General features: G+C 36.3%; 1 protein-coding gene across 4 annotated transcripts in view; it reads right to left on the bottom strand.

Annotated features, from left to right (window-relative positions):
* ANKRD13C (ankyrin repeat domain 13C) overlaps nt 1-14,313 on the bottom strand; it is a 94,383-nt gene that overhangs the window by 46,201 nt on the left and 33,869 nt on the right. For all 4 annotated transcript variants that reach the window (XM_001166457.7, XM_009423361.4, XM_009423351.4 and 1 more), the window contains exons 4-5: nt 8,764-8,849; nt 7,027-7,072 (exon numbers count right to left, since the gene is read on the bottom strand). In XM_001166457.7, coding sequence (XP_001166457.1) covers nt 7,027-7,072; nt 8,764-8,849 — 132 coding nt within the window. The remainder of the gene's footprint in view (nt 1-7,026; nt 7,073-8,763; nt 8,850-14,313) is intronic.

Here is a 14,313-nt window from a genome sequence, read left to right as displayed (position 1 = left end):
ACATGCCACAAGCCATATTCTGATAGTTTTTTTATTATTTATTATCTGCTATTTTGGGGAGATAGGAGTTATTCTACAGATAAATAAAGCTGCATAACAGGCTATAATAAACTACCACGTACAAAGAAATGAAAGAAATGTGAAGCTCAAAATTCTTGAAATTAAGACCATATCAGAGGTACATGTGTACATAAGTGTGTGTGTATCTGTCTGTGTGTAAGATATAGCAGATATATCTTACAAAATTTAGTGTTTTTAAAATGGGTGATAAATTAACCTGAGTTAGAAACAAAGACTGTAGAGAAAATTAAAGGCTAATTTCTTAGTTAACTTTTTCAAAAGCATCAACATTTTCTAATTAACATTAAAGATAAATACCTAATGCAGGCCCGGTATGGTAGCTCACACCTGTAATCCCAGCACTTTGAGAGGCCAAAGCGGATAAATCGCTTGAGCCCAGGAGTTCAAGACCGGCCTGGGCAACATGGCAAAACCCCATCTCTATCAAACATACAAAAATTAGCCAGTCTCATAAACCAGTCTCAAATAAATAAATAAATAAAATTTTTAAAATAAAAAAAATTTTAAATGCTGTAAAAGAAAAAAGTACCTAATGCTTCATGACTCCTTTAGATCCTTAGAAACCATTTAATGCAAAATGACTTCCAGCACTGAAAACTGTTTTCTGAATTTTAGTGCAAAAATAAGAAAAGTTTATTGTCCAGAGAGAATATTAACGAATTGTTGCCCTAGTGAAATAATGTAAGAAATCTTCTTCTGACAAAGCTTTTCCTTTCTCAGCTGGGCACGGTTTGACTATAACTGCAGCCATATGGGAGGCCAAGGCAGGAGGACTGCTTGAGCCCAGGAGCTTGAGGCTAGCCTGGGCAACATAGCAAGACCCTGTCTCTACAAAAATAAAAATAGAAAAATTAGCCAGGTGTGGTGGCAGGTACCTGTAGTCCTAGCTACCTGGGAGACTGAAGCAGGAGGATCACCTGAGGCCAGGAGTTGAAGGCTGAAGTGGGCTATGATCATGCCACTGCACTCCAGCCCAGGTGACACAGCAAAACCCTATCTCTTTGAAAAAAAAAAAGAAAGAAAGAAAGAAAAAACTTTTTTGAAACAAAAATTGAGAAGAGCAATAATAGTGTAATTCTATAAATGATCAAAGTTCTTTCATGCTCATTAATTGAGATCCATCCTGAAGTAAGTATTTGGTGTATCATGAACCAAAGATGATTAAAAGTAGATAGCAGTGTAATTCTATAAATGATCAAATTTCTTTCATGCTCATTAATTGAGATCCATCCTGAAGTAAGTATTTGGTGTATCATGAACCAAAGATGATTAAAAGTAGATAGCACTCCAACTTAAGTTAATTTAACTTCATTATATCTCATTACTTATTTATTTTTTTAAAGACGGGGTCTCCCTATATTGGCCAGGTTGGTCTTGAACTCCTGGCCTCAAGCGATCCTCCCACCTCAGCCTCCCAAAGTGCTAGGATTACAGGCACAAGCCACCAAACCCTGCCAACATTATATCTTTTGAAGTAATTATAACACCCTACAAAAACAGAATTTAATATCATACACTAATACTTTTATTAAAAATCAGGAAAGGAGGAAAATGGTAAGGCAGAGAGAAAACAAGTTGAGGATTGAGAGCAAAAGCTAAGAAAAAAAAAAGAAAAGGGCAAGGCGCGGTGGCTCAGAGGCCTGTAATCCCAGCACTTTGGGAGGCCGAGGCGGGCAGATCACGAGCTCAGGAGATGAAGACGGTCCTGGCTAACACGGTGAAACCCCGTCTTTACTAAAAATAGAAAAAATTAGCCGGGTGTGGTGGCGGGCGCCTGTAGTCCCAGCTACTCAGGAGGCTGAGGCAGGAGAATGGCATGAACCCAGGAGGCGGAACTTGCAGTGAGCCGAGATTGCGCCACTGTGCTCCAGCCTGGGCGACAGAGCGAGACTCCGTCTCAAAAAAAAAAAAAAAAAAAAATTAAAGGAGTTAAATTATTGAGCAAAACAAACAAACAAACGAACAAAAAAAAACATTTCTGATAGATTTTAATGCATTCCAAAACATAGCAATTTACATTTTCCCAAGTCTGAAATAACTCTTTTTCTCCTCCACGTAAGTTAAACAACCAACCTATTTCCTGTTACCTCAGCATAAGTTTAGCACAGTATTCCAACAGTAGCATAATTCACTAAACAGAAAATAAAAAGAGAGTTTTTAAATTTAAATTTTCATTTGGCTACCACTTACTCCCCAATTTTCTTTCTTTCTTTCCTTCCTTCCTTCCTTTTCTTTTTTCTTTTTTTTTTTTTTTTTTTTTTTTTTGACAGAGTGTCGCTCTGTCACCCAGGCTGGAATGCAGTGCCGCAATCTCAGCTTACTACAAACTCCGCCTCCCAGGTTCAAGTGATTCTCCTCTCCGCCTCCCAGGTTCAAGTGATTCTCCAGCCTCAGCCTCCTGAGTAGCTGGGATTACAGGCGCCCCCCTACCATGTCCACCTAATTTTTGTATTTTTAGCAGAGATGGGTTTTCACCATGTTGGCCAGGTTGGTCTCAAACTCCTGACCTAAGGTGATCCACCCGCCTTGGCCTCCCAAAGTGCTGGGATTACGGCGTGAGCCACCGCACCCAGCCTACTCCCCAATTTTCAGAAGAGTTTTTAAGCTTAATGTTTTCTATCTATAATATACAAATAATAGGCCGGGCGCGGTGGCTCAAGCCTGTAATCCCAGCACTTTGGGAGGCCGAGGCGGGAGGATCACGAGGTGAGAAGATCAAGACCATCTTGGCTAACACGGTGAAACCCCGTCTGTCCTAAAAAAAAGAAAATAACAAAAAATTAGCCGGGCGTGGTGGCGGGCGCCTGTAGTCCCAGCTACTCGGAAGGCTGAGGCAGGAGAATGGCGTGAACCCAGGAGGTGGAGCTTGCAGTGAGCCGAGATCGCGCTAGCCTGGGCGACAGAGCCAGACTCCGTCTCAAAAAAAAAAAATAATAATAATAATAATAATATACAAATAACAGTCTCAAATACAGGATGGATTGATTCTGTAGACAACAAATAAAAATAGAGAATTAGTTTTTTAGTTAAAATGTGCTATATGCATAATGCAAAATTTAAAGTAGTGATCATATTATAAATTATTTGACACTTTATAGTATACAAAGGGCTTTCTTCAAAAAAATGATTTTATTTCATATACACCAAAAGAAAGTTTGCAACAGGTGGGGTAGTTAGTATTATCCTCATTTTAAAAATGAAGAATAAAGCTCAGAAAACATATAAAATATGTGATTTGCAATGTCAAATACTTAGGGGCTGGTATTTCTGACTCCAATTCAAAGCTTTTCTATACCTAAAAATCCAGGCTGGAATATTTCAGTTACCTTCAAACTTGTTACTAAGTCTGTGGCTATTTTCTCCGAAGTCAATATAAGTAAGAGCATAAAAAAGAGTGTGCTCTACTATCTCAAAAGTAAACTCACCCTGATTTCAGTATTTCTTGGCTTCCCCTTATTTTTCGCTTGCTTTTTAAAAAATATTATGTGTTTTGACAAGGGAAAGAAATATGCCAAAACTCTAATTAAAGTTTGATCATAAAATCTAATAAAAGATCTAGGCTATCTATAAGCCAATGGGTTTCGTTTTAGAATTATACATGACATCTAATCATCACGTATTAATAGTTGTGACTTTAAATCACTATAATCCTTTATTAGCAATGAAACAGATGTGCTGACTTTTTGCATCAAAGTTAAGTTCTCAAAGAAGAAATACTTTGGACAACTGTCTCAGTGGTTACTTGAGAAACTCAATTATGCAACATTTATAATGTATTGTTTATAACTGTAGATATATACACAATTTTAGAAGTGATTGCATGTATTTATATTTTAGTATAATTAAAATATCACTTTTAAAATATTTTATAACATTTTGTTCAGCAATATACATTGATTATTTTAGAATTCAAACCACTAATGATTACTAAGAGAATCAGTTAAAGAGCCAAAATACTCAAGGGACAACCCAGTTTAGGATCACAAAGCAGGACTGGGGTCTCCCCACATGGGAAAAAAATGGGGTAAAAAAGATAGTATTCAGGTTTTAGGCCAATCTAACTTGGAGCTCCTTTACTACACAAGGCTACTATAAACCTGTTTTTCTATGTGTTCTAGGACACCAGGACTCCTGAATGATATATAAGGCATAAAAGCAAGATGGGACTATTAGAGTAACAAGACTGCATAATCTTTAATAGAGACAAACTAGCCTGATGAGCTAGAGTTATAAAAATGTGAGAAAAAACTGATTAAATTTAGAATTTAAAATTCTCTATACAAGGATTAAACACACTAGAAAAACCTTAATCATCCATGCCATAAAGTATTACGCAGCTGTTAAAATTAGTGAAGTATTTCTACCCGAAATATGGTAAGATGCCTACTATGGGTTGAATAAAAATGATGGCTGGGTGTAGTAGCTCACGCCTGTAATCCCTACACTTTAGGAGGCCGAGGCGGGTGGATCATCAGAGGTCAGGAGTTCGAGACCAGCCTGGCCAACACAGTGAAACCCTGTCTCTACTAAAAACATAAGGTGCATGCATGTAGTCCCAGCTACTCGGGAGGCTGAGGTGTTAGGATCACTTGAACCCAGGAGGTGGAGGTTGCAGTGAGCTGAGATCGCGTGACTGCACTCCAGCCTGGGTGATAGAGTGAGACTCCCTCTCAATAAATAAATAAATAAATGTCAACTTGCATAATGATATAACAGTATGATTCCACGGGAGAAAAAAAACCTAATTCTGAGGGGTTGTGTGTGCATAGCTATGTACACAAACACTTTAGTAAGCACTGAAAAGCATTTGAAAGTAGTCATACGAAATGTTAACAATGGTCACCTCTGGGAAGTGGTAACAGGGAAACTTAAAAATACCTGATTAATTTTCTATAATGTTCAAAACTTTTACAGTGAATATTCTATTAAAAATAGATTAAAATCTTAGTAAACTGAGGATAATTTTAGTATTAAATGATAACTTGTATTAGTCAAAGCTAACTAAAAAGCATAATACAATTTTTAGAAATGTATACAGATGTTATAAAATCAATGTTTAAAATTTACACAAGCTGTAATGTACATAAGCTGGAGAGGAAGTCTGATTTGTATCTAAAAGCTCCAAATAAAGAAGGCAGTTTATCAAAAATATAATTTGTAGAAAATTATTACTTGTTGAAAAGAGGCCAGATTCTTTCTCAAGACAGTAGAAAACTACTATTTTTTCATACAGTAGAGAGAAATAAGTGCTAATGGACTTCAGATTTATGGCTGCATTTACTTTTTCAGAAGAAATCAGAAGATGTAAGAGAATTAGAAGAAATAACAAGTATAATTGTTAATTAAAGTTTAAATCTGGTAACTTCCTAGGCATTTTACTGCTACATGGTATATTGTATAATCTATTTTCTTACTGACGAGTTAAAGCTGAATTTGCAAACCCAAGTGTATTGTGAGAATATCATAACTTCCTCAAGGTTAACAAATGTCAGAATGTAATGTTTTAAATTAAGTTGCATTTATTGACCTCCCATAGACTAGGCCTAAAACTGTGAAATTTCTATTACTTTTTTTTTTTTTTTTGAGACAGAGCCTTGCTCTGGAAATCCCACTACAAATTGCCTGGGAAGAGCAGTAGCAGCACTGGATGGGGCTAAGTACTGTAAGTAATCTCCATTTCACAGTCTAGAATTTGTTTTTAAATGTATAGAGAAAACTATAGAGCCACAGAATGTAGAACTGAAAAGAAACAGATTTGCTAGTTCAAAATTCCTATTCTACTGACTTTGAATTCTTTGCCCAAAGTTCCTCATTTGGTATAATATGCATACGTGCCTGGGCGACAGAGTGAGACTCTGTCTCCAAAAAAAAAAAAAAAAAATTAATTTAGATGCTTCAACAAAAACTCACATAAGCTCATTATGTCTAAACCTTTAGAGATTACATTTTTTTAAATCTTTAAAAACAACAAAATTTAGTTGTTTAGTTAGTAAAATAAAGGTCACTAGAATCAAATTTCATATTTGGATATGAAAGTTTTCTCTCTAGTGGACTCATGTTTAAAATGAGGAGGAGAAAAACCTTGTTAAGGTAAGTCAATAAATGACTGCAAAAAAATCTAGGGCAAAATTGGGATCTTTCGTAAGTCACTGGAATCAATGTTCAACCAAATAGTATGTAAAGAAAGTGGCTATAAAGTATGCAAGAGGCAAAATAACGGAAAGACAACAAAATATACATAAACAAAAAATGTTAACTAAATTCTCCACATTCAGAGATCTAAGTACTAGATTTCAAACGTCCTTAAATTCAGTAGTCCCATAATCCCATAATTAATTTTCTTTTCTGAAAACTCCTTGCATTCTATTATTAAATTTTAAATGCTGTTTGTAAAACAAAATTTTTAAAACTAAAAGTACCATTTTCAACCTTAAAAATATAAACTATTGGCCAGATGTGGTGGCTCACTTCTGTAATCCCAGCACTTTGAGAGGCCGAGGTAGGAGGATCGCTTGAGCCCAGGTGTTCTAGACCAGCCTGGGAAACACAGTGAGATTCCATCTCTACAAAAAATAAAAATAATTAGCCAGGTGTGATGGCATGTGCCTGTGGTCCTAGCTACTCAGGAGGCTGAGCGGGGAGGACTGCCTGAGCCCAGGGGTTCGAGGCTGTAGTAAGCTATGATCGTACCACTGCACTCCATCCTGGGCAACAGTGAGAACTTGTCTCAAAAAAAAAAAAAAAAGATTTATTAAAGTTACTAATCAAGTTGGAATAACTAAATATTATAGGGCTTTATAACGATTACAGTCAATGTCATGAAAAATACTTTTCCTGACAGCAAGTATTAAATTTGTTATCCTAACATTTCTATATGATAGGTATTTTTGTACTTGCATTTCTGCATGAGTACATATTTTATACTAAAACATAGCATACTCTTACCCCAGCTTTGAAAATCCCAGTGAAGTTCTAGATAAAAGTCACCTAGCTGAAAAATGAAATATGAATAATTACTAAATGCACCTTAGTTAAAAGTTCTTATGCTTTAAAAATATGGCTATTCCTTAAAACATTATAATACATGCATTACTATACTTAATTACAAAGGAAAATATGCACCTGTATATTTTATAATATTTTAATTACATAGTAACATATCTGAAACTGATAAGCATTTAAATTTGTATCAATAAATATTACACTTCCCAGTATAAACAAAATAACAATAATAATAAATATTATTTTTAAATAGTTAACTTTAGAAGTGTTATTAAAAATTACTACCAAAATGATTATTTGTATAACCTCATAATGGCATTTAAAAAATGGCCCATTGTAATAGAAAATATTTTTTTGTAAAGGGATAATACAAGTTTATTAAATCTGAAACATGTCATCACATAATATCTATGAAAAAAAATTTTTTTTTTTTTGAGATGCAGTCTCACTCCATCGCCCAGGTTGGAGTGTAGTGGCATGATCTCAGCTCACTGCAACCTCTGCCTCCTGGGTTCAAGCAATTCTCCTGTCCCAGCCTCCCAAGTAGCTGGGACTACAGGCGCCTGCCACCATGCCTGGCTAATTTTTTTTTTTTAATTTTTAGTACAGACGGAGTTTCACCTTTTTGGTCAGGCTAGTCTCGAACTCCTGACCTCAGGTGATCCACCTGCTTTGGCCTCCCAAAGTGCTGGGATTACAGGCGTGAGTCACCATGCCTGGCCGAAAAAAAATTTTATTTTGCAAATCAGAAGCTAGACACCAAAGATTATAACTGTTAAGAGTATATATTCTAAATATAAGTAGAGCATTACATATATAGCAACATCAACAAGTTAGTCTTTCTTTTTCAAAAAGTGATAAAAGTGAATGTTAATAGTAGATATCATTGCAATATGAGTAAAACATTTTTCTGGCTTTTTCTATATTTCTTAAGATCTAAAAAAAAAAAAAAAGCACCATTAACAGAGACAAGCTATCATCATAATCATCATGACAGGTCTACCTTTCTCCCACAGTTCTTTCAGGCAGCAGAAATACAGAGAAGAGAGTAACAATAGAAAACAAACCACTCTCTTTTGTGTGCCAGCATACCCAGCTCTTACCACAAGGAGGTAGGACAGATAAAAAGAGTTTTTGTTACATAAAGAATATACAGGCCGGGCACGGTGGCTCACGCCTAAAATCCCAGCACTCTAGGAGGCTGAGGCAGGCGGATTGCTTGAGCTCAGGAGTTTGATACCAGCCTGGGTAATATGGTGAAACCCCATCTCTACTAAAAATACAAAAAATTAGCTGGGCGACAGAGTGAGGCGCTGTCTCCAAAACAAACAAACAAAAAAAAACTGCCACTTCTAGTAGCAATGGCTTTAGCTATAGAGAATCTTCTAATTCAAAGGCAAAGGCAAATTATTGCCATTAACTGTGACTTACCTCCTTTTTTTTTCTTTAGAGCTCTTATCTAATTTATTGAAAGTAATAAATCTTTATCTTCCTAGTTCAAACTGAGGTGCTTCTACTAAGATCACATTCATACACTAATTATTGCTTAATTTAAGCATGATTTTTACCATTTTTTGGCCCCTAATAAGTGAGAATTTAAGTTGTATTAAGAAAAAAATGCTTAAAACTACACTTATAATTACTTCCAAGGTGCAAAATTAACAAAGAAATATAGCTTACCTCTTTCAGGGCTTTTAATAATCGAGGTCGTTTTTCTTCAACACTTTCCCTGGATTGCTGCTTAAGCTTCCTCAAAAGAGCTGTAACTAAAGTTTAAATTTTAAAAATAACTAATTTAAATTTTCATCATGCAGTAAAAACACCACTGGCTTATTATACATATAGATAGATAATACATGTACACATATATGCACGTGCATGTATGTGTGTATGTGTATGTGTGTATCTACATCTACAATATATTTTGAAAGGCCAAAAATCAAAGAGCAATGTTTAAATTACTGAAGGCCTCTTGGAACAGTAAAAGAAGCTGAGACATAGAAGTCAGAGAACATGGGACCTATATAGATAGAATAAGTTAGTAAGTAAGTTTAATAAAACTGGTATGATCCCCAAAGAATAATGAGAAGAGATATTTCAACATCAACCTACACCATATTCACACTAGCTTTTACTAGTTTTTTAATTATCAGTAACGATTTACCTAACTGTGCCAAGATAACCAAACTCATTCAAATGATGCAATGTCCTAATAGAACACTGACCTCAAGGAAGATCTCAAAAACAACAGATCTCAAAAATCCCACTGGAAGCCACTTTTCTAAAAACATATAATTACCTGCAATTGTTACCAGGTGTTATCTGTTCTTTTATCACTGGAGGATATACCTTCACATACTACCAGCACAGTATAAAAAATACAAAAATGAATCTTATTGTACATGGAAAAAGAACTTCTGAATCTAAGAAAACCTAAAGGTCCTCCATAGTGTATTTTCAGTTACTGAGATTTAAGCACATTGCTGAAGTTCAAACCCCAGCTTTACCACTTAGTGGTTGTGGGTAAACCTGGACAAGTTACTACTTAATTTCTCTAAACTTCCTTTTTTTTTCCTCTCCTTTGTCAAGTAAGAATAGAAGTAAGGGCACAGTGGTCTGCACCTGTAGTCCCAGCTACTCAGGAGGTTAAGGTGAGAGGATCACTTGAGCTCAGGAGTTCGAGACCAGCCTGGGAAACATAGTAAGACCCCATCTCTATTAAAAAAAAAAAAAAAATTAGCCAGGGCTTGATGGTGTGTACCTGTGGTCCTAGCTACTTGGGAGGCTGAGACAGGAGGACTGGTTGTGCCCAAGAGTTTGAGGCTGCAGTGAGCTATGACCACTGCACTCCAGCCTGGGTGACAGAGCAAGACACTGTGCCTGTAATTAACTAAATACAATTTTTATCTATTAGAATGAAGGTCTAAAATTCACTGGCAAAATCAATCAATTAATCCTTAATATTTACCAAAATAAGAAAAAATATTAGACTTGAATGAAATAAGCATAGGAAAAAATAAGAACACGGAAAAATGTGCATCGGGGAAAATATATACATCTATACATGCTAGTTTCCTCCTGATTCTAACATATTTTTCATATACATACATATACATATGCATTCTGAGGGCTTTTTAAAAATCAGTAAATTATTTTTACTATTTCACAGCATGCATTCTTATAAACCACTTCAAGTCCCATGTGGAACACAGAAGCAGAAGGCGAATAAAAAAAGAAGGTAGTGAAAGCTTGGACTAGATTTTTTTTTTGTCCACATAGGTCCAAAATTAGGAAAAATCTAGGGAAGCATGTAAAAATAGTAGGAGCTATTCTTATTTTTAACCACAGGTCTAACTAAATTCCAATATATTTTAAAAAGCCAAAAATCAAAGAACAATGCTTAAATTACTGAAGGTGTCTCAAAATAATCAAAACTGAGACACAGAAATCAGGAATGCAGGACCTAGTTTCAGTTCTACCATTTACTAGCTCGGTGACCTAAATCAATAATTCCCAAATACGAACCTACATTTCTGTGCCCAATTGTTTGAGTTTCCAATGATATACAGAAAATGAGAAAAAATGTGTACTAGAATGAGTTTTTTCTTAATAAATTTTTTAAAAGACTATTCTTCCTACTTTTGGTTTCAAATATCTTTTTTTTTAAATAAAATGTGGATCACAAAAGATAGTAGTTATCGTTTTTATAAAGTTCTGATAGTCTAAGATGAAAAAGTTAGATTCCCTGTATCAATCACCAGTAAAAAAAATTTTTCTGGTCTGTGAAATCCAAAAAGTCTGAGAATCAATGACTTAGATAATCATTTAAAGATTCAAGTATGAATCTGACAAACCTTCCTGTTCATTATAATTTAACTTTAATGTCAAAGTTATATTACCCAAATGTAGTACAATTCTTTTTAATGGTCATTGTTTTCCACTATAAGCTCAAGTACCTTAATAAATCTTATTCAATCTACCTTGCCTTCAGATTGAAATGGACCTCAGTTGAATGCAGAGAATGAAAAGAATTCAATTCCTAGATAGAAAGGTCTTTCAATAAAAAGCAGAGGCTACATGTTTTTTTATCAGCCTGATTTTATTAACTAAATATAATTGTAACTGACTGAAGGCATTCAGTAAATAATGACCAAACATCATTTAAAAAGCTGAAGGCATTCAATAAATAACGACCAAACATCATTAAAAAGGTAATGGCAACCACTGTATATAGCACAGTATAATAACATATGCAAGAGATTCCCTTTTCTATATGACTTCATATTGAAAAATACCATAAACTCAAACTTCTTATGGATGCACATTCAGAAAGCAATTACACAAAATTACCAATTACCAGTATCCTTTTTAGGGATCAGTATTTGTATTCCCATATTGTAAGAATTTTATTAATACTGATTAACAATGAAGATTAAAATTAGCTTTAGAGGATTTAGGTGATAAAAGAATTCATACAAAGACTCAAATGCAAAAGTCCATAAACCACAACTAATTTTACTTTCTCCTTCCTCCTTCTCCGACTGAAGTTTACAGTTTGACCTAAAGCTTTTGGAACTATGCCCTACTGCTCCAAGTATTACTTAAATCTGTTATCTTTTGCGCTCCTCTTCCTTCTAAGCTCCAATCTATTTCCTGCTTCCCACCTGGACAATTCTACCTGATGTACTACAGTTGATTCAAACCCAACAAATCTAACACAAATTAAAGACCATACTGCTCTTGCTCCTATAGTCTATATATCAATTAAGTAATGAAATCACCATCAATCCATAATAGAGACCTTAGAGTTACTCTGAATCATTTTATCATTACCCATATCCAAGAGATAATCCATTCTGTTAAATCAATCTTTGTGTTTTTTTTGTTTTTTTTTTGAGACGGAGTCTCGCTCTGTCACCAGGCTGGAATGCAGCAGCGCAATCTTGGCTCACTGCAACCTCTGCCTCTTGCGTTCAAGCTATTCTCCTGCCTCAGTCTCCAGAGTGGCTGGGACTACAGGTGCGTGCCACCATGCCCAGCTAATTTTTGTATTTTTAGTAGAAACGGGGTTTCACCATGTTGGCCAGGATGGTCTCGATCTCTTGACATCATGATCCACCTGCCTCAGCCTCCCAAAGTTCTGGGATTGCAGGCATGAGCCACCACGCCCGGCTAAACCTTTCTTTTAATTACTTTCTGATCTATCCCTTCCTTCTCTAAAAACACTATGTCTTTAAGTAAAGCTTACCTCATTTGTTCCAAAAATGTTTTTTTCTAAATATCTCTTGCCTCCCTGACTCCACTGTATTAATTAGAAAGTCTTTTCACTTATCTAATAATAACAAGCCCTGCTTTGAAGTCTTCTGGGGTTTTGCAGAGACTGGAAATTGGGATTAAAATCTTCACTAGCACATAAAGTTGATATCAATGTGGTCCTTTTATCATTACAACTTTATTTCCCAACACTGGTCTTTGCCCCTTCATCCATCTTTGCCATGTATCATTAAGAAGCCAAATACAGGGGCACGGTGGCTCACACCTGTAATCTCAGCACTTTGGGAGGCCGAGCCGGGTGGATCGCCTGAGGTCAGGAGTTCGAGACCAGCCTGGCCAACATAGTGAAACCCCGTCTCTACTAAAAATACAAAAAATTAGCTGGGTGTGGTGGCGGGTGCCTGTAATCTCAGCTACTCGGGAGACTGGGGCAGGAGAATTGCTTGAATCTGAGAGGCGGAGGCTGCAGAGAGCCAAGATCGCGCCATTGCATTCCAGCCTGAGCAACAAGAGGGAAACTCCATCTCAAAAAAAAAAAAAAAAAAAAAAAAGAAACCAAATACATATTGTTCCCTAGCATATGCCTTTTTTTTTTTATATTTCCATGCTTTATACACATTCCACTCTCGCACAGTAGAATGCCTTTACCCACCTTTTTAACTTCTAAAACCCTTTGAGACAGCTTTAATAACCAAACACCTTGCTAAGAACCTGAATAACTTTTCCACTCATCTGTTTCCCCCAGGACTTTGTAAATACTTCAGAATGCCACAGAATATTCACTGGTCTCTCTCCCTTAAGTAGGATGACTTCCTCAATATCAAAGTTAATGGCACATCTTGACTATGTTTCTGACACATCTAGTAGGTATTCAGAACACAAATAGACAATTCCTGGCCTCATACACTCTGCCTAAAGGGAATGGGCAGAGTTCTGACACAATATATGAGCAGAGAAAACTTCCTTGTACTTGAGCTGAGATCTGAAGAATCTTAAGGAGCTGTGACAAAAAGAGGGGGATATATAAGTATGAGGAGTATGAGAAACCAAAAAGCCAGCAGAGCTGACACATAGAAAGCCAGACGGAAAGAACAAGATGAGGAAGGAGACAAGGAAGTGATAGTATCATACTGGACTTTATAAACAAAGTTAGCAATTTTGGTCTTTGTCCTCAGAACAGGAGGTTTTAAAGAATGTTATGTAGAGAATAATATGACCAGAAGACGAAACTAAAATATAACAAAATATTAACAGTGGTTGTCTTTTTTTTCTCTCTTGAGACAGGGTCTCACTTTGTCCCAGGCTCCAGGCTGGAGTGCAGTGGCACAATGTCAGCTCACCACAGCCTCAGCCTCCCAGGCTCAAGTGGATCCTCCCATCTGAGCTCCCAAGTAGCTGGGGCCACATACGCACATCACCATGCCTGGCTAATTTTTGTATTTTTTTGTAGAGACAGGTTTTTGCCATGCTGCTTAGGCTGGTCTTGAACTCCCAGGCTCAAGCAACCCACCTGTCTCGGCCTCCCAAAGTGCTGGGATTATAGGCATGCCCCACCACACCTGACCCAACAGTGGTTATCTTTGAGTGATATTATTTTCTTTTCTTTTCCCTATAATTCCTAATTTTCTACGATGAATGTCATCATTTTCTTATAAGAAAAAACAAAGTTTTGAAAACTCAGGAGAGTTGTGATAAATAAAAGTCCTACTATAATACTTTACTTTTTTCTTTTTTTTTTTTAGACAGGGTCTCACTCTGTCACCCAGGTTGGAGTGCACTGGCGTGATCTCAGCTCACTGCTACCTCCACCTCCCAGGGTCAAGCAATCCTCCCACCTCAGGCTCCTGCGTAGCTGGGACTACAAGCACACACTACCACACCAGCTAATTTTTGTACTTTTTGTAGTGTTGGGGTCCCCCTATGTTTCCCAGGCTCAAGCAATCTGCCTGCTTTGGC

Source organism: Pan troglodytes, chromosome 1 (assembly GCF_028858775.2).
Source record: "Pan troglodytes isolate AG18354 chromosome 1, NHGRI_mPanTro3-v2.0_pri, whole genome shotgun sequence".
Classification (NCBI taxonomy): domain Eukaryota; kingdom Metazoa; phylum Chordata; class Mammalia; order Primates; family Hominidae; genus Pan; species Pan troglodytes.
Note: the sequence above shows the minus strand (reverse complement) of the source record. Positions and strands in the feature narration are given on the sequence as shown.